Raw genomic sequence first — 26,283 nt, 5'->3', positions numbered from 1 at the left:
TTTTTTATTCATATAGCCATGACACCGCAGAAAAGACCACCACTAAATAGAGACCTTGTACTGGCTTTTGAAGGTAGACACACAAAGTTTCACAGCTGCTTCTGCTAGAACATCAGCAGAGTGGTATTCAATAACGTAAAAAAAATTAAATAGACAAAAAGCGAATTTTCTTTTTATTTGCACAGTAGATTTCTCAGGAGAACTGAAATGCAATGTTTTTCAAATTTTTTTAAATTTTGGACCAAGATGAATCCTGCAGCTGAAAGGGAGTTCATTGATAAAAGACTGCAAGTGAACTACAATTATCTCAAATAGCTAGTTTCAGACTGGATACTGTTAGCAAACTCCATAACAGTCAGGGTCTCAAAAAGAAACTGAAGTTCAGATGATTGCTCAGTCTCCTTCATTGCACTAGTATAAAGGCAAATCAGTTTTGATCAGAAACTGAAGAATATAGCAGGCAAAATTTAGTTGCCTATACTTAAGTGTCATGACATTTTAGGGACCTATTTTAGAGTGATTTATAATTCCATTCAAGCTACAGAATATCCTGCAGGTCATCAGCACACAAGCTGTTTAGAAATCAGCTTCTACACATTTGTTCTCCTTTTCCACAGGAAAGCTTTCAAAAGCATGTTCTTCCATTTGCTGCTACATTAAAAAAATGTATCAATGTGAACTCCAGTACACTGATAAAAGTTAGAATTTATAAGTTAAGACAACAAACTGTCTTAACCTGTATTTCGTCCCAACTCAATAGTCATGTCAAAATGATATTTTTTGCCTGACCTCTCAAAAAAATATCTGAAACTAAATTTAACATCCGAGATAACACATCAGGCAGAAAACCAGGCAATATAACTTCTGTCTTTAAAATCAGTAAAGCTAATTATGATTCTGCATCTTATAAAATTACTTCAATGCTCCTTTAATTTCTAGCATATAATACTGGGACAAGATACCAACACATTCTTTTTAAATACTTGATATAATACTGCCGTGTTATGAAACCGTATGTCTCTTTTTAAAAGAAGCTTTTATCATAATGTTGATACATCAACTAACAAAGGAAAATTAAACGAGTACTGCCTTAATTGAGAAAAATGCAATACATACCCTGTAGCTCCCAAACCTTCAGCGGTTCCATGTTGTTAGTAGTTTCAATTAGATGTTTTTTGAACTCTTTCAGATTATTTTTCAGACCAGGATGCATCTGTCTACAATAAAACATTTTTTTTTTAAAAAAGGCAAAATCAATGACATCAATCAATGTCTGAAAAGGCAAAATCAATGACATCCGTCAATGCCTGCTTTTATCCACAGTATTGCTCACAGCTAATACTGTATCTTCAGGGTAACACGCAAGAATTACAATTTTAATTCATTCTTTAAAAAAAAATGAGGATTTGGGGTGAGAAGAGGTGATTTCTGAGGACTAAAAACCAGTTAATTACAAGAAGGAGTTAAATTGTTTTGTAGTGATCTGTCTCAAACCCTGTCACATAAATTTTCATGGAATAAATGAACTCAAAGATTAAATAGTATTAACACACAATACAGGTAACTGTATAGTTAGTTTACTATAGCATAATGTATACCTAACTGCATACTAACTGTACTATAGATTAACTGTAACTGTACACAGTTTGTTGTATTACCTACAAAAGATATAGGCAAGACAATGTTGAGAACATCTTTTATAAATTAACATCACTGACAAAATCAAGCTACTGAGCACACAAATCACTAGTCAGACCTGAAGAAGAGCATGGTGCCCAAAAGCTTGGCTATTTTTTTTTTAACATAATCGGGCAAAGAAGTTTTGATGGCCAAGACTTCAGCCTGCTACAAGACACCCTTGAATGTCAAACAATCTCTGTTAGATTTCTAAAGATTCTTCTACTAGAAGTGTTAAACAAGAAGCCAAAAGTAGCTAAAAACCAGACATCTAAAGCATTAAGACTTTAAGTTCTGTAATACTTCATATTTTATTTTAGATAGTAAGAAGTTTCACAAGGAATCCCTCCCTCCTCATTTTTTAGCCATTGGATTACATTAACCATTGTTCTTTATAGAAAAAGAAAAATATCACTGATGAAGACTGATGTTCTGGAATTAAAGTATAGTCCAGGTTCCTCAAAGAAAGCAAACTCAGCTGAAAAGGGAAGCAAAGACAGAAAATTCCTTTTTTTCTTACTTGTAACATAGACCTAGAAATGACAAACATAGTTCGTACTCTTAGAAATCCCTCTATGAAGCAGCAAAATCTTAACTACTTCTGAGCTCCTTAATTACTGTTTTTACTGCCTTCTTTGCAAATTTACCTTGATGAGATATATTTTTTTTTTTCTGTTCAGACCTTTAGTTCTTCAGTGAATGAAAGACAACTGACAAATAAGACCTAGCCACAAGCCACAACCAAGTTCTATTATTGATGCTTGGCCCCTCATTTCTCTCGTTCACTTATGCTATGGTCAATGTAGGCACAAAATCAAACGGACATAAAGCCAACTGAAAAAAAGCTAACCTTCTCTGGATATGTATCATGATGTGGCATTGAATTATGTTAATTTGCACAATCAAATAGTTATACTTCTAAGATTTTATGTCTTCTGCCTTACTTTCATAACTATTTCACAGCTGAGAAAAGTATAACCTTTGACATGGCTATAACTGAGGGACAATTTACAGATTACTGAAACATCATTTTCATCTCCAGTATGACAAGGAAAAGAAAAAAAAATGAGTCTAGAAACAACGCCAAAAAGTCTGAGTAATTATCTGACAGCTTCATGAATTAGTCACAGTGCAACATCAAGAACCTAAGTATAGCTAAACCTAGCACAATCCAAGAAGAAAAAAAGCTCAGATAAAGATATGACATAAGCATTTGATATTATCTGCTGTGGAAGGTCTCTAATACATAGGTGAAACAACAAGGAAGCCTGCAGATCTGGGTGCACTTCTGTCTCAATGTATTTACTTTAAAAAAGGAAGAAAGGGGATGGGCTCTCAAGAATTTAGACAGCGTTAGCAGCTTTGAACTCTGAGAAGACTTACAGCTTAGTGAGAATATCTACAAACAAGTTTACTTTTTGCTTTAAATAATAATAGAGAGAATGACACTAGAGAAGACCCACACTCTTGAGTTTCTTGCTGAAGAAAGAACCAGGATTTATGATTCACTGCATGGATCTGTTACAGGAAAAGGGAAGCACTTTTGATGACTGCAACCACGAAATGAATCCATCAGTGGAGGACTGGAAGGAGCCCTCAATAGGGTAGTATCCAATTTCATCTAACAGATTTTAACTTGGCGATAAAAAGAGCTCCTGCTAGAACAGAACACTAATTCACGAACTCCAAAATAAGAAGACATCTATAATAAGCATATCTTCCAAGAAATATTACTCCTTAACTCTAAGAAATGAATGACTATCCCTCTTAAAAACACCTTATTTATCTACAATACATGGGTTTGGATTTGTTGTGCTACTACTTGCATTTTGAAAACCAACATGTTGATTCTAATTATCTGAAAACAGAAGTAGCAGCAACAATTTGCTGTAGATAGAACACCATATTTTCATGTTTGTAAGTTTTTGTGACTGTTGCCCAGAGGGAATTTTTTTACTTTAAAAACAGTTCACTGTATACATTCTAAGAGAATTAGAAAACTAAAAGCAATAAATTGAAATGAACAGAATAAACAACTGTTGCATCTTTACATTCACAAGACATACACAAAAAAATTAATCAGAATTTTCACCAGTGGCAGATGAAGTAATTTCCAACATAAATCTCACTTCTTCTATAAGATATTTTTTATTTTTGGTTCAGGTTCCAGCAACAAATGCAGAAGTTTAATTATAACGTATATCAACTCACTTCAATTTGCCAAAGAGAAATCCTTGGACATCACTTTCATCCTCCTCATCATCATCTTCCTCTTCTTTTGTCTCATTTCCTCCTGAACACATAGCACACATAGACAATATAAACCAAGAAAGTTACTGATGTATTATGTTCTTATGAATTATAAAACGGTTAACAGAAACATACAATCAGAAAGTTGTCGTTCCCAGATGTAATTTCAATTAGATTTATACTTATGCATTCATATTTTGGCATCAGAATGAATCACTTTACAGAACTTAGCAACATTCAAATTAATTTTTAAATATAATTCATCCAATGGTTACATTTTTTATATAAATGAAATTGATATGGTTAAATAGTTCACTTCCCAAAATACCCATTTCTCAGTTTGATTAAGTAGTAAGGTATAACTCTTATCAGCCAACTACTACCAAATTTATGCTTGAAAAGCATGATGACTTTAAAGCGCTTGAATCTCCAGCTAGCATTTGACATAAGTCAGAGAGAAATTTCTTTCCCTTAAAAAAATTAAACTATTTTTGACGTGACTTAAAGACTATTAAAACTTAGTCCTACCAAAGAGAGTTAACTAACTTTCTTTATATCTTGTAAATGTCCACGCAAAGTAATTTCTCTGTGTCAGAATGCTATAGCTACCACTTTCCGTGGTAAATGTCTCATTTCAACACATAGTAACATACACTGGTACCAAATTCTATGATACAGCACATCTTTCCTACAGAAGATTGTGAAAGTATTTCCACATAAATTCAGAAAAAAAAAACTCACCCCTGAAACACTAATGTGGAGATACAGTAGTTATTAGCATATTAGAGATGCCAACAAACATAAAGTAATTGAAGAACAAGGGTTAAACAATCTTATACTTATTGAAAGGAAGAAAAATGGGTTATGTTTTGAAAAGCCACAGAAAACAACAATTAGAGGTTAGGTAATGAACTATATCCTAAGCACAGCTATTTACAAATGCTCGCATATATTTTGATGTCTTAGTTCCTAATGCCTGAGACTTCCTTCTATAAAAAGAAATTAAGTATAACCTTGAAAACATTACTGACTTTGTAACTGAAGATTATAACATATTTCAATAGTATATCCAATAAGATATCGTAAATAAATTAAAAAACCCACATACCTTTAACCTGTGTGTCGTCTACTGCTTTATATTCTGTGCTCTTTATTGCAAGTTCTACACCATATCCAGATAAAAACATTTTTCTGGGACTTGGTTTCTGTTTGAATGATATTATTTTAACAGAACAAAAAATATAACTTAAAAAACTGTATTTATAGGCTATTAACGTTATCTTATACTGTAACTTTAAAATGTTATGACAGTCATAACTTAAATTCATATTTTAATTTATGATTCAAAGTACAAAATACTACCCCAAAGAAATTATAAGAGTCTTGTAAGGCATATTGACAGTCCATTGAGAAGGTGTTTAACAGAAAGTAAGGACTTCTGTTATCTCCTGCAGACCACAGAAAGGCTGTGTCAAAATTGTAGTCCCTTCACATAATATTAGGACTAGAACAGGCAGACCTGGTAGCACCCTATACAATTATTGATGCCTTACAATTCACATTTTAAACTGATGGTAATTTCTTTGTAATTTTGCCAGACTTCAGCATGTTAGGAGGAAATTCTCTATTTCTGCATCAGGCTGATTCTTTCAAGGAGTTTTGATGAAAGAGTTAATCACTGTCTCCAAGGAGGATTACAAAAATATATTAAGGTATCACTGCTAAAAACAGGTTGCCACTTATTAAGAACAACAGGTATTTCTAACTAAATTTGACATTCAATAGTGTAATTACTCAGAGCATACTTATTTCTGAAAATGTGCCCTCATTTGTCCCAACTGTATGAAAATCCCCTTTCCAAAATGCAATTTGCACATGCACAGCAGCAATTCCTGAAAGTCTTTCAGCTTTAGCTTACAATTCCTAAGAATCATTCTGTACTGAGAATCCTCCAGCCCACAAATGAAAACCCAGCAGGGCTGGGGGTGTTATCTGTTGGTCCTCTAAGCAAATCTCAATGCAGAGAGCACTGCACTCTCTAAGCAGCCTCAGTGATGCTGGCAAAAAAAATGACAGCAGAAAGACTCTCGATGAGAGTCAGAGCAGAAGCTCTCAATGCTCCCTCTTCTGGCATTTAATGCAAAGAAGGATGGAGAATCTGCCTCAGTGGGAACCAAAGAATAAAAATGGATGTTGTGAGGAAGGAGGAAAAGGAGCAGTCTGAAGAGAGAGGAAGTACAGGGAGGAAGACAACAGGCATTTGGGGGGACCATGGTGCATGCCAGAGCAAAAAGACTGTAGGTATTTAATTGGGGGGAAAATGTGCATAAAAGAAGAGCAGAAAGTTCACTAAAACTATACCCCTAAACAACTTAGAATTTAAGACTGGTTTCTTCAAATTCGCTATTTCATTACTGTGAGCAAACAACTCAACATCATCTGCAAACTATGGATCTCATCTCCCTGAAATGCCTGGTCTACATAAATCACAGCAACCTCTCACTCCATCAGATTATTATTGTAATAGCTGCACTATTTAAGAGCTGTACTTTGAATATATTTTACAAAAAGCTTCCAATAACCAAAATTGGGGACAATAAAGTTCCATGTACTCATATTTGTCTTGTGTTGTTTCTTCAGGGGGGAGAGTAAGTTAAGAAAAGCATTCAGAAACTTTATGTTTAAAATACTGACACCGTGGAATGCAAACGCTGAAAAACTGACCAGTGATGTTGATTCTGATAGCCCATGCTGCTGTACTGCAACCAACATATGAGATTATACTGAGAATATATAAAATAAGTGATCAATTTTCTATTCTAGCTCCCGTTTTTCTAATTCTTGTTATGAATATGTTCAGTCTGCTGCACCAAGATTCACCCAAGATCTTCATACAACGTACAAAAACCAGACATATAACCAAAAAAAGAGATATTTCAAGATCAATCAGTGATGCAAACAATATTTGCATGCAGGATTAGATAATATTATCATGCTTTCCCAGCCTCAAAGTTTGTGTTAGGTGAATCATTTAATCTAGAAAGTTTTAAAATTATAATATGTATTGGACATGATTTAGGTAAATGCAAAAATAAATGTAGAAAATGTGTTTTGTCAAAAAGCAAGAAAAATAAAGACAGAACACTAACAGTTTACGGAATTAATGTTAATTTGAATCGCATACCTGAACATAATGCCGGAGAACATAAACAATTTCCTCCTTTTGCGCCTTCTCAGATAAAATCTTGTGGAATTTGACAAAGTCTTTCGTACCCATTTCTGCATAAAGAACAACCACTGGGCCATCCTCTTTGAGAGTTGGGAATTTATGATCTCCCTTAAAAAGATATGGCCTGGGTCTGGTTTTAAAAACAAATAATTGTGATATTATATATTCAGAAAAAAATTAAAAGTGGTAGCTTTTCTACATCATAATTGAAAAAACTAGTAAGGGCTTATATGCTAAAAGTATAGAAGCCATGTTGAAATCATCACAAAGTAATCATGATTGCTCACAAACGAACTTAAGAGTTTAATTTGAAAATTTGGTGTTCTAAGACAGTGAAAAATCAGCATCAACTATAAATAATTCTAATATATTTTATCAAATGACAACACAAAGAGCAAATGAAAAGCATAGCACTGAGATCTTGTGCAACAATCAGTTACAGCTTGAACCTTTTAATTTAAATGATTCATTACATCTATTAGAGATGTACAGAGCAATCAGTGAGTAACAGAGCAGCAGAGGGATATTCAGTGAAGTTTGAGAAAGCTGCTAACACACATGGAAACTAACTGGGGTTATGCTTTAACACCATCAAGCTCTGTTAATTTAGCTAATTTTGCAAAATTCGACTGCCTACCTACCCTCCTCATTGAAAGCCATGACTGTAGAAAAGTTACGCTTTCTATACCTGCAATGATTTCTTAGATGACTGCAAACATCTTTTGAATAAAACCTGGGAAAGATGGAAAAGTAGCAGAGGATATGATTGAGTAATATACTCAAGGTGCTAATTATTGATGAGTACCCTTCTTTTTCAAAGTTGCCTTTGCATAGTCACACTTGAAAGACCAGTAAACTCCCTCCAAACCTTTCCAAGGCAAGTTGAGAAAGTCTAATCCAACACACAGTGCAGAAATGCGCATACTAGATGCTCATTGAAAAGTTATACTGGAAAGGTGTGAGCAGAACTCCACATGCCACAGTTCCCATGATGCAAAGCTTAGGAATATCTTCAATATAAAAATCATGGAATAATTTATATTGCAAAGGAGCTTTGGAGGTCATTTGCTCCAATTCCTCCCTCAAAGCAGGGCCAATTTGTATCAGGTTACTCAGGGCCTTAACATCAACACCCTATGTAAGCTTGGTAGGTATGCAATCAAAGACCACATTTGTAAGACAGAGGTAAAAGCAGCAAGCTTTCCCACTCTCATCACAGGACAAGGCAGACAAAGTAGGTGTCATCAGGGAGTCTGAAACAACTCTTGAATGAGTAAGCTCTGTTCAAGAACAGATCCAGATTTGCCCCGATGAAAGCATACATATGGGATGTGACTTGTGCAACTTCCTTCTCATATCCAGAGAGACAAGAACTGCCACATTTATAGAGAGCTGAAAACCTAAATCAAGGGATCTTCTCTTTTCTTAACTAGTCACCTAGGTATAGCAGAAGAATGACTCCTGTTCTCAAAAGGTGGGTACCAAGTGCTGTCATGACTTTCTTGAATGCTGACAGTCTCAAAGGAAGCATTTTATACTATAATGACCAAGCTTCACTAAAAAATTAAGTGCTGCAGTGAAATAACACTGCATAGGGCTACCATAATGATCTTGGACTGGAGAATTAAAGTGTTCAGCCCTTGTAAATCCAAGATAAGCCTCTGTCCTCTGTTTCTCTTCAACACTGAATAGTAGTGAGAAGTAATTGATTCTCTTGCTCTTAGAGCTGAAGGCTAATTTATTTCCTGATATAAGAGATTCTCATGAGAAGGCTGCCTGAAAGGGAACGAACAGCAATTGGGCAGACAAAAAAAGATAAAAATACATGGATGTGGAGTTCAGCACTCGCTAACCAGTTACTAGGGTAGTCCAGGCAACTATATGCTTGCCTAAATAGTTGCCAAGATGGGACGCAGAAGGAATATGATGGACAGAAGACAGCAGACATGCATATTGACAAACCTGCTAAGGCACTGATTGTTTTGAGCAAAATGTGACTCCCATCAATGCTTCTGCTCTTGGCAGCAACAGGCCCAGAAATCTTAGTGTTGTGTTTTGGACAGTTAGCAAGATAAGCAATCCCAACCATTTAATCACTGAAGATCTTCCTTTGAAACATCCAGAGCCCTTGAGCAGCCTATTGCATCTCCACACAAAATACTTTCAATTAGAGCCATACAGTCAGTTTCAACGTGGCTGAAAGTGCAACAGACCAAATCACAGTAGCCGCTGCATAAAGGACTGGAAGAAGCAAAACCTTGATCTTGACATGCAGACTATTTGGGCTCTCCTGAGTCCAAAGTGCCTGAGACTTCCTGGATCTCAGGTTGAGCTGATGGATCTGCACAAAATAATGCTGAAGCCTCTTCTTTCTCTTCCAGTGAGATCTGAAACTATCATCCCTAAAAATAGAACATTTCTAGTGTCCTCATCCAATATGGGGAACTTTAGGACACAACTGAAAGCCTAGCTTAAGTTGGCCTGGCTTAAGTGGAAGAGTCATGACAGACAGAAGACAGAAAAAGAAAATTAAATACAAAGGAAAATAGTTTGAAATAAAAAAGGAATCAAAAAACCAAAAATCTCTTTTCATAAAAGCCACAGAGAAAAAGAATGGCTGGTTTAGAGGAACCAACAGTGAGATGGCACACTGTCCCATATATCATTTGTCACCACATAGAAAAGGCAGAACAGGAGCACAGTCCTATCTATATCACCTAGGCTAAACATCTCCAGCACAAGTGAAAAACATCTGCTACCCAGAGCTTTCATATATGACCAGAAGAATTCAACATAATTTTAAAAGCCAAAACATAGTACAAATAATTTATATAAGAAAGTAAGAGACATTTGTTAGGCAGAATGTAATAGTTGAAAATGGGACATTGCAAACTAGACAGTGAAGTGTTTCTGCAAAAACCTTGGCTATTGAATAAGTAAAAGACAATGATTTAGTAGGTTGTAATTGTATCGATGGACTTAGAAAATACCATCAAATCACACATGTAGAACACAAAATTGTTTTCAGAAGCAACCACCCCCAAAGAGACAGATTTATAGGTTTTCAGGGGTTTTTTTTCCAATTTATGTTTGATAGAAAGCAAAATCCAAGAAGTATGCCCTACTAAACCATCTTTCAGCTCTACTTATCTTCACAAAGTGGTTGAGGGTATGGACACTAATGTATATTACGGTGACCTTGACCATTGCAAGAAAAAAAGCAGGCAAAAAAATGCTACATAGAGGCCTTGAAAAAATACAAATGAATTCTTTTTTTATACAGATTAAACATTTTGCTTTCATTATTTTGTTATTATTTGTTATCTTGATAGATTCTACATTATTTTACTTCACAACCTAAATTCATTCTGGACTGATGCTAGTTTCCACAGGACAAAGCCTACAGAAAGGCTTGATAGGTACAAAATCTAGCACAAGGTAAGGAAAGGTTATGCCAGCTGAGGTAGACTCCTCTTCCACTCCTGTGGCAAGCCCTTACAATGCAGAAAACCTCAAATGCAGTGGCACTGACTACATAGAAAGGTCTGTCAGCAGAAGTACTGTGTCAGATGCATTAAATAGTAAGCTTGTATAGAAAGTACACTGTAGCTTAAACTTGACTATCCCATACCAAAAAGAAGGGAAGAAATACAAAATTATCCATGTGGTTAGAGGAGCAAAGCTCTATGAATTTATTTTAAAATCCTACTTTGATTCATAATTGACGGATTCTCATAACAGTAAGTGTTTAAAATATTTCAAAACCAAAAGTACTCTTTTGAAATAATGTTTACTTTAAATGGGTACGTCGTTAAATATCCAGTAAACAGGGATTTATGGGCTTGGCATTATCAAGTAAGCAGAACATAACATTTCATAATACTACAAGTATATATGCAATAATACCTTTTCCTCTTTAGTAATCTATTTTTCCTCTTAAAAACAGATCATTACATTTACCTCTTAGTAGCCTTCTTCAGCAGCTTTTTTATTTCATTAGTCTTACAGGTGTGCTTCTCATGGATAACCACAAATGCACTGCAGCCTTCTGGTGGAGGTTCATCAGCTGCAATCTAATATTTCAACAATTATACTCAACCAGAATGCTTTGATTGCACTTCAACTTAAACTCACATCCCTTTGATTAAAATAACTCAACAGCTGCCATTGAGTTGTGTTTCTAATTAAGCCCATTCAAAATTGGGTACATGTGAAAAAAGTAATGGAAAATATTAGAAGATTAAGACCTGTGAGATGTAGTCTATCAAATGCAGTCATACTCCAGAAAATGCAAGTCCATTTATGTTCTGTAAAGGATAGGGATGAGAAACCTCCTCCACAACCTGAAATCACAGCCTGTACTCTGAGATATTTTTAATTTTAGTCGCTATCAGCAATCATGTTAATGTACAAAGATTTGACTGCTAACCAATAAATCCCAAACAATTAATGTCAATTTTTGGTTCTCTCTCCTTACCACTCCCCCAGCTTTTTTTTTGTTTGTTTTAACTCTATTCAGCTATTCCCATGTAAAGTGGGAATCACATGACTGCACGTCAATGACTCTGGATTCACAAGCTGAAAGATAAAAATTAAAAGATATGAGTCTGAGATGATGATATTCATCCAGAGAACACTTGCAAAAAAACCCTAACTTTATTACACTTTATTACTTTTCAGAAACGTGGATTTCTCACTTCATCTTGAAGGTGGCACTGCTAAAAGGAGGAGGAGGAGTTTTAGGCTAGAGGCACAGTGAATTTATGTCCTCCCACTTTTTCATTAACTAAGCAGGTATCTGACTATTCTATCTTTCAACTGTTCAAATACTAAAATAAAGAGAGAGATGAGAAGTCCACTAAATAACAAATAGAAATGACTTGAAGCCGCAGGAACTTTCCTACTTTGGGAATGTCTGAATTGCCATAGGATTATTTGAAGTAATGCAAAATACCCCACAACCTGAGTTTTAAAAATGAACAATTCCTGAAAATAATGCTGTCCATACAATTAAACATGAATATTTGTCCCTGTCAATATAACCAGCTTATAAAGCATCACCTTTATAAATGGATCATGTTTGACTCCAAATAATGTCAGCATATATTTTACTGAACTGTAATAATGAACATTCTTTACTCTGCAGCCAAAATACCACATAAAATCATTTACCAAATATATCACATAATATAGTCACCTGCTGAAACATCTGAACAGTTGGAGAATATGCCCGTATGGAAAGTGCAAACTTCAATAGATTGATTTGCAAATTGGATAAAAATTGTCCTGCTTTCTTCAAGATTAAATTGTAATAGGAATACTCTGAATCTGTTGAAGAAAAAAGAAAAGACAAACTTTTAGTATTTAGCCATAAATGATGTGGCGTATCTACCTGTGCTACATAATAGGCAAATATTATGTTAGCGCTGCTTGGCAGTTCAAAAGTCTTGAATGTTATCCGCTGATAATTGTTTCCTTTACTACCAATTCCAAAGGGTTAATGCAACATAAATACAACACAAGTGAGTGCAATAGCACTAGTTAACTTCTAAATCATTTTCAGCAATATGAAAATCCACTCAAGACAATAATGCCTCTCTGCAGACCCATACAGAAAGTCTTGAATAGAGCTTAATCATTTATTTCTATTTGTCAAGCTTATGCTAGCCTTTTAACGCAAATTTTGAACGTTACTTACTTTCAACCAGCATTATTTTACAAATTATTTCCTCACGTGTAGTCTTGGAACACTCCAATCATGCAACTTACATAAATAAAAATCTTCTAAAGGTGACATTCTTTGGGCCACTCTCACATATCCTATTTGTTTATCATGTATCTTTAAGGAAGAAGAGTATGAGAATGGATGCAACATGTGAAGTGGCTGCCCCCCTCCCTGCAGATCTCGCCTTCTCAAGGCCAAAATTAGGACTCCAAGTAAGAAGGAAGGTAGATGGTGTCTGGGAATGACAGAAGTGATAATAAAAAACATTGGTTGGAAATAATTAACCTTCATTTCTTCTTCTAGAGGCATATTCAAGTGAATATTCTCATGCTGTCCTTGGACTGTGAGGCAAAGAAGCCTAATTAGAAAGAGGTTGTAATATTGTTTTATCAAGTGTGAAAAAGACCTATATTTGTTTAAGGAATAATGCTTACCAAAATTTTAAATCAGGCCGTATACATTGCACTATATGATATTCTTGAACACAAACAAGTTAGAGTCAGAGAACCAAAGCTGTGACCATACCAAGCATTGTGCACCATCCCTGTTCCAGAGGTTGCTCTTCTGCAGAAGGAATAGCTGAAACATGCATGAAGCAGTCCAGAATTGCGAATTTATGGCCCCCCTCAAAAAATAATCTATGTAGTCAGCATGTATTTTACTTACATTGATAGATACTACCTGGAAACTGCAGTGATTCAAGTTCTTTTTCACATGTAATTCAAATATTCTCCTATAAAGGTGAAATTTTGCAGCAAAGGGAAAGTCTGTTGCGGGGAGGAACCATCCTAGCTGTCCATCTTGAATTTATCTGTGTTCTTAGGTCAACACCTTATTTTAAAAGGTGCTCTTCCTGTGAAAGTGGAATGATCGTCCCAGTGGGAAACCCCTTTAGGGGTCCAAAGTGGCACCAAATTTTTACACGGTGTGAAAATCATCTCATGTGATTTAACCTGCTAGATTTTACCTGCCTCAGCTGCAGTAGATCTCAGAAGTACTCATACCAAATGATGAGTGCAGCAACCAAAATGCCATTCCCTCACCATGGCCTGGGTTCCAGCAAAACATTAGACCACATAAAAGAGCCCTGTAGGCCATAGTTTTGGAAATATCCATTAACTGCTCCCAGCAGTTCTGTATACAATTTTCGTAACCAAGCACTCCCTATCCTCTCACTTTCCTCTTTACAACCCCTAACCTTCTTTTGTTCTTAAAGCCTCTAGGATCTCCTTTCTGCCTTTTCCTCCTTCTTAAAACTCATTATTTAGAAGGCTGAGTTTGCTGTAATTCACTAGGGGAAAAAAAAAAAAATCTAAGATTACAAAAGGGTATGATCTGCATTTCCAGAAAGCTGCCTTCCCATAAATCGTGTATGATCATTACTATCATCTAACATTAAATTCAATAGACAAAAACCCATCTCTTCTATGTTTTCTAAACCTACACACAGCCCTGGCGGAACTCAAATGAGATAAATTTGACTTCACACATTCCAAGCAGTGAATGTAAAAAATTTGGAAGTGGCAAATGCTTCCAGATTGAAACATCTTTCCAATAACTATACTTTCAAATTATCTCCACAAAAATAAGAATTCAATCTGAAATTTCTGCCTTTCCATTCAGCCCCAAATAACATCCTATTGAACATGATGAAGAGTTATTAAATATACAATTCTAAAGATACTGCCTCGATAAATTATTTTTACCACAAGACTTTAAATTATTTGGCTTACAAATTCCAGCTGTGCTTTCACTGCTGTATATGAAACAGCTGACATTTTTGCTCTGGAAGACCATTAAGACAATGATGATTTTAATGAGTAAAGGGAAAAAAAAAAAGATAATTTGTCATGTGCCTTCAAAAATGATTGGATAACATATTGACAAGGTTACATTTATCAAATCATGCATCCACTCCTACTACTTCAACTTATATTAACACTGCTGGCTTCGTTCAGACTACAACTGTACTTTAAACTTCAGCAAGATAAATTAATCCACATAAATGCTATATGATCCACTTAATACAAAAACATTTTTTAAAGTTTATTACATACAGAACTATGGTTTCAGTTTTGCAAATTATTTTCACATAGTATTTGCTCCCTGAAACTTGATAACTACTTGCCCTCCAGGCACATTTTAACACTGCACTTTATACCAAAGAGTAAAAGTCATAATAAATTTCCTAGGATGTTACAGGGAACCATGGAGAAACAGATGTTTCTGGTCATAAAATGCTGCATGATAGCATATTACCATTAAATTCATTAACAAAGTTGATTTAAAAATAAATAAATGAGACATTAATAGGATACAGCTCCAGATTTCAGACATTTGAACACATGTGTATGAGCTACATATCTGTAAACTCCCATTCTATCCAAGAGATATAGCCTAGCAGCCAACAAAACCTGAAAAGCTATTTAGTGCACTCTGAAGATGCCTAAATTTGTCAGCTGAATAGCTCTCTCAACTCCTGTAGCCAAATTGATTAGATTGACTACAACAAGAACTGAACAGCTAGCTAAGCAGACTCATATTCAAACATCGACATTTACTATCCACAATCTACAGCAGTATCTCACATCATAGGTAGATTAAAAATAATTAAAGGGAGACGACCAGGACAGTCACAAAAGGAAAGTAAAGGTCTGTATCACAGCTCCTCAGATCCCATGCACATGCAGCACAAAATGAATCTGAATATATGCTGGTGGCCCACAGGAGAATTCAAAGTACTGAGGCACAGGAGGCAGGGAGAGTAAACATAAGGGACATAATTAGTCAGAAGAGCACAGCGTGCTGGGATCATTATTTTGAAGGATGGGAGTATGGGGATTGTTCCAACCACATAGATGTGTGTATCTGTATCTATAGATCAGCTAGGGAATTAGAGATCCCAGGTAACAGCAGTTCAAGCAATCACTGGCCAGTCAAATCCCTATGGCATTCAAGCAAGATGCCGGTAGAGAGGGAATACTTTATTTTATTGCATGATTACTATAGAAGTGCCATGCTTGTGAAACTGATTCCTCTTGAATCTTTAAGGTTGATACGTACGTAAAAAATACTTACCTAATTTAGTTGTGAATAACGTGTAGTCTTCTAGATTGAAAAAATAATTTGCATGACTGTTCTTTATATGTAACATACTGTTATATGTTTTTCAGAGGAAAGTTTCCCTACTAATATGATTGTGTGAGTTAGGTTTTTTTTAAATATATATTTAAGAGGCTGCTGAAAATTCAATATATAAACTGAACAACTTGGGAAGACAGTAAACACTCAAATTATAATTAGTCGGCAGGGAACTAGCTACTTACCTTCACTCTGTGTTCCTAAATTAACCTTTTGAGATATAAAAGCAGCAGCAAGTTTAAAACGCAGTCTTCAGTATTTTGTAACCGTGCTGTTTTTAAATACAAAATCTTTGCAGCTTTGATTTCTTTATAACATACATGCAGCCCAAAATAGCATTGATTTCTTTATAACATACATGCAGTCCAAAACAGCATCATCTGCATTTCCAAATCTTCTGCAAGCCTGGCGGCAAGTTGTTGCATATTAAGTAGACATATACAATGTTGTCCATGCTACCTGAAGACCTCACTCTAATTTAATAGAGTGTATCCCATCATTAACTTTTTGATGTTTTTCATAGTGTATAATCTCAGTGATGCCCAAGTTGATTTGAGTTCATATTAAAGAAAATGTTAAAACAACCAAATACATCACCAGACTAAATGCTTTACTAAATTACACGTACGCTGTTCCGACCAAATCCATTAAATAAATTGCTACATATATCATAGCTAAACAGACCATTACTAGGCCTAATTTGCTAAGGCTGAATATTTTAAATGAGCAACTACAGACGTTGATTTGATTATTCTAAATTTAAAATAACAAGTTTTGAGAACTGATAAGCAACAGATTGGAAATCATCCAAGGGACCATTTAAAGGCAAAAAAAACCCCAACACTATACTTGATTTTTTTAAATTGCTTTTTATCTTTAATACTTCATGACTCTTCTGAAATACTCAACGGTAGGTTGGGATACAAATCTATCATCCAATTCTCCTATAAGCCCAGTTTTTCAGCTTCAAATCTAGTAATTTTTTACCTTCTTTGAAAATGTTTCTATTTAAAAACAACGCTTTTATTTCCCAGTTATCCATCCTATCTACTGTTGATATCATCCAGAACAGAACTGAAAAGTCAATCACTCCAACCAATCCTTTTTCAGCCAGATCCTTTAATTTGCGCAGGTAGTTATTGTTACTTCAACCTTAATGCACTATGAACATCCCTCTACGTCAATGTGTCTTGACATACAACAGCTAAGATGGAACCCATTCCACACCATCCAGAGAACTAGCTTCTTCTCAGAGGTATACTATTACACACCCCTCAGTAACTGTGCCACTCCAGTATTTCCGTATTGGTATTCTTCACTCTAGCTGACCATTTTATTGTAGATGTCTAATGCAGACTTCCCTACTGAAAGTGGCTTAACTATTGCTGGATACATATGATGCTCATAATATTTCTATTTCATACTTAGTATGTTGACTTCAGTAAGATGCTCTTAAGTTGGAAGAATCAACATCGATGTGATTTTGTCATTAAATAACCACTTTCTTTTCCTTTAAAAGTGAATCTTTCCTTCTCATCCTGTTCATAAAGAGCATTGGTTTGCCTCTGTAATAGTACCCCAACTATGAACTGACTTTTAGGAAAACCACTTGGTGCCAGAACTTCAAATTCTCCTGCATTATAAACATAGGAGTTCATTGGCCATAATGATAAAGAGACACATCAATTGCTTAATATGCTTAATTAAAGTACTATTTTAGTACATTCTCAAGGTTCCCCACTACCAGCATCTAATACTTCATTGGCAAGATAGGCCATGCAGATCATCCTACTGGTAATTTATTTATTCTCAATCACACAGAGTTTATCCAGGTGAAGTAGGTAAAGTATGTAGCTAATGGCTAATTTTAACAGACATCTGTGTCACTAATAATAAATGTCACTAAAGCTTCAAATTCCTCAGAAAGCTGGTCCAACCAAGCAGACAAGAGATGGCTGATCAAAAACCCTGACACACCATCTAATACATCAGTCTCGTCTCAAGGCAATATCAACCGCATCTAAACCACTCAAAAGAAAAAAGAATAATTCAAGTAAAAAGTGACTTCTGGAGGTCATCTCATCTAAACTTTTACTCAGAGGTCTGATTTCAATGCTAGATTAGGCTGCTCAGGGCCTCGTGCAGCACAGTTTTGAGCATCTGCAAGAACAGAGATTCCACAGCCTCCCAGGGCAGCCTGTTCCAGTGTTTACCTAACCCCATGGCAGAAACATTTCCCTAGTATCTAACCAAAATTTCCATGTTTCAACTTGTGCCCATTGCTTTTTTTCATATTACTGTGTACCTCATGAAGGGTCTGGCTCCATCTTCTCTATACCTTTCCATTAGGAAGTTGAGGATACGACATCTCTCCTTACCCTTCTCTTCTTCAGGTTGAATAAAACCCAGTTCTCTCAGCCTTTCCTCAGAAATCTGCTCCAGTTCCCCAGCCACTGTTGTGATCTGCTCCTAGACTTGCTCCAGTATGTCCATGTCTTTCTTGTTCTCCCTCCCATACACAGCATTTTTCATGTAACAAGGATTCACTTCTATCATCTCACTACCATTTCCTGCATGATCTTTCTACATTTTGTTAGCTTTTGACTACTAATGTAACATTCAATTTACCTGAAGTCTCTTCTAGTGGTATTGTTAGGTCCTCACACTCCTGCCTAAAGAGCTGTACTATTCTGAAGTAAAGCGCAAAATGAAACAGCATGACCTTGTTTTGAAGCTTTTCTCACCTTGTTCATCTCTTGACCAACCAAGTAAGTCTAATATTGACCAACCTGTTGTAAAGCCTGGTATGTTTCCAAATTTTCTATTACTATGGTCATTTCTAGTAAACTACTCTCCAAGGTATCTTCTGGGGTGACTCACTTGTATGCTTCGTTTGCTGGATTTCATGCTTTGTTCTTCTCTCCAGACTTCTAACAACTTACTATTCTTCTAACTATGCAAGGTTTTTTTAATCCTATTTTGAGAGCGATAAACATTTATTCTAAAACACCACTATTGGTGCTAGAAAACAGTCTCTATGCCATCTACAAGTATTAAACTTTTTTTGGTCATTCTTTTCATTTTTTCCTTTACCTAGCATTCTCATTTTAGTTATTTGTGGGACTCTCTCCCCTACAAACATCCATCTTACACAAAACATGAAGTCTGAATATCCTATAAGCTCTTGCTGAGTCATGTAAGAAGGCAGGTATCTTTAATCTTTACACTTCTGTTCCATATTGTAACAGCAGTTCAGTCTACATCGTCTTCCTTGCTTTTAGAACTCTTCTACAGGTAGAGCTCCCAGGGGAAGAGATACTACAACTTTCTGAAAGAAAACTACCTAGTAAGCAATAGTGGAAGAGTTAGGCTTTACCTGACTGGAACTAGTTAATGTGTTAGCTTGATGTTTAAAAGTTAAATACAGTGCAAAAGAATATATTCAAACTAGCATGCTGTTTAACTTACCTCTTTGCTTATAAACTGTTAATTCTCGCACAGTTTCCAAGAACTGCCAAAACTTCTCATTACCATCTTCTGCAATAAATTCACTGTTTAAAAATAAAAATGAATTGTCCATAGGTTGACTTTGTCCAAAGATGTACCACAATAAAAATCTTCAGTTGTTTAAAATAACAAACATCCAGCAACAATCACGTGTTACGTATTCAATGACCATCTAACATCTCTGTAGCATAAAACACTGAACAGTGGTATATATTCTGGTTAAAAGAAATTTGAACAAAATACTACCAATCTGAACTCTACAATCAGAGCTGTAAAGCAAGCAAACTATTCTCTGATACAGAAATAAACACAATTTTTCACTTTATTTTTCCACAGGTATTCCAACATACAGTTATAAATAAAATCAATTCAGCACACAAACTTTATTTAATAGTGGCTAAATATACAAATAAGAACACACACTCTGTCAGGTTATAGTTTTTAATTAAATTACAAGCTTTTATCGATGACAATGTCTACTTTGCTATGCAGGGGACATCCCCAATCTCTGAAACACTTTCAAAGATAGGTTAATCCTTACAAAGCATAAAAGGTAAGGTTTGCTTTATTCCAAATACCATTCTTCCATTTACTGGTAACACTTTTTAGTTTTGTGTTTTTTCTTAAAGGAACATCAGTTGCTCCCCCCCCACACCCCTTCTGTCTGCCAAAAAGATCTACTTGCTAGCATGAGTGTATTGTTTTCTAAGCGTTACTTTGGAAGTTTGCCACTCCTTTGATTACAGAAGCTTGCAATTCTCCCTTTCATGGGAGTTCTCCAAACAGCAGCAAATATGTTTAAAAACAAAACAAAACCCCCAGATTTTAAACCAAACTGGCAAGGGAGCCACAAACATGTAATCCTGGAACACATTCTCACTTCCTATTTTGAAATTATGATTACAAGTTAACAATATGTTTTTTAAAAAAGACATGTTTTACTGCTACAGCTTCACATCTTCACCAATACTTTTATACATAATTACTTCATTCATGAGTGAAAGTAAACTAATTGGGGTGAGATAAAGAGATACTGTTACTCAGTGGAAGGCAGGGATTGTGTAGATTGCCCTACTGCATCTCCTCAACCTAACCTGCAAAACATCTGAGCAGGTGAAATACAAAGCCATTTAAATAGCACAGTTAAAACGTGGGAAAGCCTGTCAGCACCATCCGCAACATTTTACAAAGGGAGCAAGCAGTTAAGCCTTATACCAAAGGCGTACTTTAAGACACCCTCTGACAGAGGAAGAAAGGAGAGAAACGCAACCATCCCTGCCTGACAGCCCACCTTCCCTCTCAGCCCGCGCAGCGGAGAAGGAAGGGGCCCCTCCTCCCTCCTCCTGCCCCCGCAGCGAGGCGCCCCCGCCCCCCAGGAGACAGCCAGGGGAGCAATCGCCGCTCCTCCCCTTCCCCGGCCCAACGGCCCCGCGCGGCAGCTGAGGAAGGCAGCAGTGGGGGGGAGGAGGAGGCTGCACGCACCTCGCCTCCAGCAGCAGCGGGGTCGCCGGCCACTTCGCCGCCAGCCGGGCCGTCACGGCCTGGGAGGAGGCTGGAGCCCTGCCGCAGGGGCACGGCTGGGCACGCAGGAGGGCAAGGAGGAGGGCCGGCAGCAGCGGCCAGCCCGCCATGAGGAGGAAGGGGTGGTGAGGGACGCTCAGAGTAGCCGCTGCCCCGCACGGCTCCCGCGGCCCCCTCAGCCTCGGCCTCGGCGTGCGCACCTCCGCCCCGCCCACGCGGCTTCTGCCTTGCTCCCACTGGCTGCGCTGTGCCCTTGCTATTGGGCTATTGGCCAGCCCAGAGACCAATCAGGGGCTGACGCCAAAGAAATAGCGGGGCTCTCCAGGCTCCCGCGGTGACACGCGGCGCTGGGGGTGGAGCGCGGGCGGCTCGGTGCGGGCTGAGGGGGTGGTCTCGCGCTTCCGCGCAAGCGCAGAAGCGGCTTTCCCTCAGGCGGGTCGGTGTTCCAGGCCTGCGAGGGGGTGGAGAGTCCCTGTGCTGACGTTGGGGCGTTTCCGTTATTTTTTTTAGTTTGTTGGTTGTTTTATAAGCGTGGGTGCTGCGTGGGATACCTTCAGGTTTCCCTTGTTGGGCTCTGCTGTTACCTCTGAGCGGTGCGCTCCGTTAGTTGGGCGCTGCAGGCGGCAGCGGCTGCTCGCTGCTGAGGAGAGGCAGGGCCGTGTTATCCTGGAGCCAGGACAGCAGCTGCCTTCCCTGATGCTCCCAAACCTCCCACTGCCTCTGCTTGCGCTTTGTCCTAAATGGTTGTTCGGCTAAAAATAGTAGCTAGGAACTTATTCTGTATGAAGGTACTCACACTTATTATATATGTGCATATTCATATATACTCGGTACAGGAAGAGGGAATTACTTAGATATTTTCCCCCCTCAAAGTGACAGTTTTTGAAACCAATTTCTATTTTGAGATGTGTTCTGTCTCCTACCAACATAACTTTTTCCTTAATAGACATGAGCTTTGCTGGAAAAACTAAGATAGAGTTGTTTGAACCCTGCCTCTATCTTCAAACTTAAGATTTTCAGGCTTGTGGTCTCCAATTTATTTTTTATCTGTTTTTGAAATCTCATTAGTTAATTCCACTTCCTCAACAAAACTTCACTTTCTCCCTTAGTTTTTCCCCAGCTGTATAGCAAAGCTAGAAGAGCTGGTGCAGGTGCTTCTGAAGCGGTATTGTGGGATGTGAACATGGAGCAGCTCCGACTGCTTGTTTACTGGAGGAAGAATCCTCCCGCTCTATTAAAAACAGAGGGTATCGCCGTTTGCAAGGAAAACATGACTCATGAAATATGGAACTTGAAGCTGAAACCTGGAACGTTTCACTGCTGCGTGCACCTTAATTTACTCTGCTAACAGTCACCTCCTGACTGTTTAAAGCTGCTGTGTGGATGGCAGGAGCCAGTTAGGGCCTTAGTCTAGGGAGCAGGCTATGGATTGTATACTTTGGTTTGTTAGTACTCAGGACTGGCCAGTATAACATCATATGTACAAACGAAAGAAATCTGTTTGCCAGGTGTTCTCCAACTATGGTACAGAAACTCTGCCCAAACAAAGTGCCTCTACTTAGATGCTGCTGGGTTGTTATAATGCAAAAGTATGATAAAGACATCCCTGAGGGTCATTCATATGTAAAGTCAGTGTGGGGCCCTTGTGTTTGATCATTTTTGGACTTATTTCCACAAATTTGTGCTGTTACAAGACCTCAGATAATTTTCAAGTACCACTGTGACACATCAGTGATGCCAACTTCAATGTAAATCAGTTGATTTCCGTAACCTTACTTAAGACTGGTAGTAAAGTCTTCATATACCTCCATAGAAATAATTAAATTTCAGCACAGGAGTATTTCTATTGGTTCATGTGTAAGGCCATCAGAAATAACAAAATTCAGCGTCTTTTTTATGGAGGAAGACTGTGATATACTGTCTTGGCAGCTTTTTTCTTTTACATTGACAGTTCAGAAGCTGCTGCTGCTAACATGGATGACATGGTCAGAGTAGTGTATGGGTAAGTAAGTTTGGGCATCTTGTTTTCTATGCTAATAACCTGTGTATGTGGCCAAACTCTTGCATCCATAGAAAGTAAAAACACATGCGACAAAGTGATAAAAGACACTTCCACCACTCCCTAGCAAAGTTCAGAATGCATTTGATGGACTTGGTAGAACTCACGCTACACTTGTTCTGCACAGAATAGGCTATAGATATTTTATATTGAGCATCTACCAAAAAAAAACCCCAAACCAACCCAACAATCTTTTTATGGTTAAAGGAGTTACTAGTGAGTTGCTTTTTGCTGTTTCTTCAGACAAAACTGAGATTTACTAAGCATGTTCTCCATGTATATACATTTACCACGCATTTTTCATAACTCCATGCGATACTGTGTATTTGGAATGATGGATGCATCTACCTTACCCTAATCTATCAATTGCTTTTCTATATAAAGTTGCTGTATTACATTTTGGTTGATACTGATATTGAAGAGGCTGCTATTGTTACTTAAACGTGCATTCTTAATAGCTTGCACTTGTTTCATCTTGAGCTGTGACAATTTATGATTTGCCATACAAAACGATAAATAAAAGTGTTGCCACTGGTTATGGAAATACAACTAGCTTTGAATTCAGTGGCAAGATAAAGTAGTAGCTCTGAATCAAAGGTCAGATAATTAATCTGTGGTGAACCACAGAAAACAGTTCGTCCAGTTTTTATCCTTTCTGCTTACATTCAGAGATCTCCATGAGACAGAAAGAATCTCACTGCCAAGACATCTCTCTCTCCCATTTAGGATTACTGTTTTATTAGGTACTTAAAATTTAGGATCATAGATAGGCTAAATGAGGTTGGAAGGGACCTCAGGAGGTCTGTAGTCCAGCCTCCTGCTCAGAGCAGGGTCAGCTCTGAGGTCCAGTCAAGTCTTGAAAAAATCCAAGGCTGGCACCTGCACAACCTCTCTGGGCAACCTGATCCATTGCTTAAGATGCAGTTCTGATTGCTCCTCAGAAAGAAATACATTACTTTCCTTATAAAAGCTTTTGCATATTCATCCATCTTCCCTTTGCTTTGGTACCTTAGCTACACTCTAGCCACAAAGAGCCAATACACACTTTTCAAAACTCTATTTCTTTGTATTTGGACAAAGGCAGATTTTAGTCTTTTAAGCAGTGTGCAAACCTAGAAGATGGCAAGCGACTTAATCTTCATTTCTATAACAGAATTTTATGTAATTAAGTATTCCAAATAACACTTGGCCATTCTTGTACATACATTCCATATATATGTGAGAAAACCCCTTAGTTCTCTGAAACCATTTTTCAGCAGAACAGAAGAACAATTACAGCAACATTTTAAAGTTATTCCTATCACAGCTGTGCAAATAAGAATTGATTGATAGCTGTTTCAGTGTGAATAGAGGAAGTGATTAATGAAGACTTCTCAGTAAGATGCAAATGTTTTATAGTATAAGTCACAGTGAGCTATGTCTATTTAATAGAAACAGTAGCAATAAGTGAAAATAAGTTGAGCTTCATCAGTGTATTCAGTTAGCTGAAAATAAAAGTTTATTTTTGAATGGATTGAAAACAATTTTTGACCTGAAAGGCTCCCTTTCTCCCTAACTTGGAGGTAATGTGAATGTCAAACACTAGTCAAAAGATATACCTGTTATCTGGTTATTAATTGACAGCCTTCTGAGCAGTAACTGCTGGTATCCTTTTATCTTGCTGTGAGATTGCAGGCTGATCTCTTCAGAACCTGTCAATGTCACTCTTATGTCAGGCATTTGAGGTGTTTCCCTGAAGAGATTAAGGATGCTCTTTGTCCATTCCATTGAAAATAAAGACCAGCCTGGGCTATTTGACTAGCATATCTCATTATAGTGGCATTATGTAATAAATAATGCAAAATATATTTTATAGTCTCTTAGCTCTTCATTTTGATTTACAGGGACGAGCAAGTGAAAGAAAAAACAATGCAGAATTAACATAAGCCTGGTTTCAACAGCTCACAAGCTGCTCAGTGGCAACTTTCTGGCAATCAGAATTTATGCTGCTTTGCTATGCCTACACATGCAGCTGCAGTGACAGTAAATGGCTGTCTTCAGTATGCTTCTCTTTCCAACTTTTATTAAAAAAGAAAAGAAACGGAAGCAACATTTTGCTTTGTAAAATAAACATAGAAGTTACAGCTTCTTATGTAAAATGACCCACCTCAGAAATGTAAAGAATATACTTCCCAGGCCAAACCAACAACTTTCCTATGAATCTCTGGGCATGTCTGCACTGTGTAGTGGAGGACAGTAAAATGTGGCTGTACTGGGGACTGCAGCTCCATTTGGATACACTGGCTCAAGTTCATAAGCAATGCCACTGCTCTCCTGTGCCAACAGGACAGTGTGGTTGTATTGATTTCTGAACTGTACTGGCTCCTACCATGCCAAATCTGCGCAACTAACTGTACCAATGGCTAAAAATAGGGCTTATCTTTAACATAGCAGGTTTTTCTGAGTCTGACTAGGCTAAATCTTAGTGGATCAAGCTCATCATGTAACATGAGTTGGCACTCCTCATGCCAACTAACAACCAACAACCCCGGTTGTTAACTGGCATGCTCTCATAATTATTCTCTTATTTACAGAACCCTGTGATGTTTTCAGGTGTTGAAAAAAAGAATGTTTTTCCTTCTTTACCAAATTGTAACTTGTGAATCTGTCTACGTACTCGGTGAAAGGAACACAGGTGATACACCAGTGATACAAAAATTAGCCTAAGATGTACAATAAGGCTATTAAATCACCATTGTTAATGATTCAAATAATGGCCACATACTTGTATTTTAGACATGGTTTGTCATATGCAAATGTTTGGGAGAGTATAACTTCAGTAGATCAAATATTTATAAATAAAAACTACTATGTTGGGTATTTTTACTTGAATTCATATGCTGATATGTGCAATGAAGTGCTTCAGGACAATTCTGGCCACATAGTGCAACAGCAGCATCAAAAAAGACTTTAGTGTGAAGGTGCAGGTGCATTCACTGAGAAAATACAGTATTTCCCAGAACAGAGGAGTAGGATTTGACTTGTAGGCCTATCATGTATGAATCAAAAGGTGCTATTGCTACATGCAAGGTGGAAAATACAAAGATAAAATACTTGTACAATGAAGTATATCAGTGATTTTTCCTTTTTAGTCAGATGAGCCAAGTTCTGAATCCCTTCCAGAATACCTTAGAA

General features: G+C 37.1%; 2 protein-coding genes across 4 annotated transcripts in view; one reads left to right on the top strand and one right to left on the bottom strand.

The window, feature by feature from the left end:
- UGGT2 (UDP-glucose glycoprotein glucosyltransferase 2) overlaps positions 1-21,242 on the bottom strand; it is a 92,924-nt gene extending 71,682 nt beyond the window's left edge. For 2 of the 3 annotated variants that reach the window (XM_075526547.1, XM_075526556.1), the window contains exons 1-8: positions 21,012-21,242; positions 19,491-19,573; positions 12,354-12,484; positions 11,117-11,229; positions 7,112-7,286; positions 5,036-5,132; positions 3,889-3,970; positions 1,117-1,217 (exon numbers count right to left, since the gene is read on the bottom strand). In XM_075526547.1, the coding sequence (XP_075382662.1) occupies positions 1,117-1,217; positions 3,889-3,970; positions 5,036-5,132; positions 7,112-7,286; positions 11,117-11,229; positions 12,354-12,484; positions 19,491-19,573; positions 21,012-21,160 (931 nt within the window). In that variant the 5' untranslated portion in view covers positions 21,161-21,242. Of the gene's footprint in view, positions 1-1,116; positions 1,218-3,888; positions 3,971-5,035; positions 5,133-7,111; positions 7,287-11,116; positions 11,230-12,353; positions 12,485-14,614; positions 14,634-19,490; positions 19,574-21,011 lie in introns of those variants that run through there. The other variant, XM_075526565.1, reaches the window with a different exon arrangement.
- DNAJC3 (DnaJ heat shock protein family (Hsp40) member C3) overlaps positions 1-26,283 on the top strand; it is a 157,504-nt gene that overhangs the window by 117,186 nt on the left and 14,035 nt on the right. The window lies entirely within an intron of this gene.

Source organism: Mycteria americana, chromosome 1 (genome assembly GCF_035582795.1).
Source record: "Mycteria americana isolate JAX WOST 10 ecotype Jacksonville Zoo and Gardens chromosome 1, USCA_MyAme_1.0, whole genome shotgun sequence".
In the NCBI taxonomy this organism is placed as follows: Eukaryota; Metazoa; Chordata; class Aves; order Ciconiiformes; family Ciconiidae; genus Mycteria; species Mycteria americana.
This window is presented reverse-complemented; position numbering and strand designations above follow the sequence as displayed.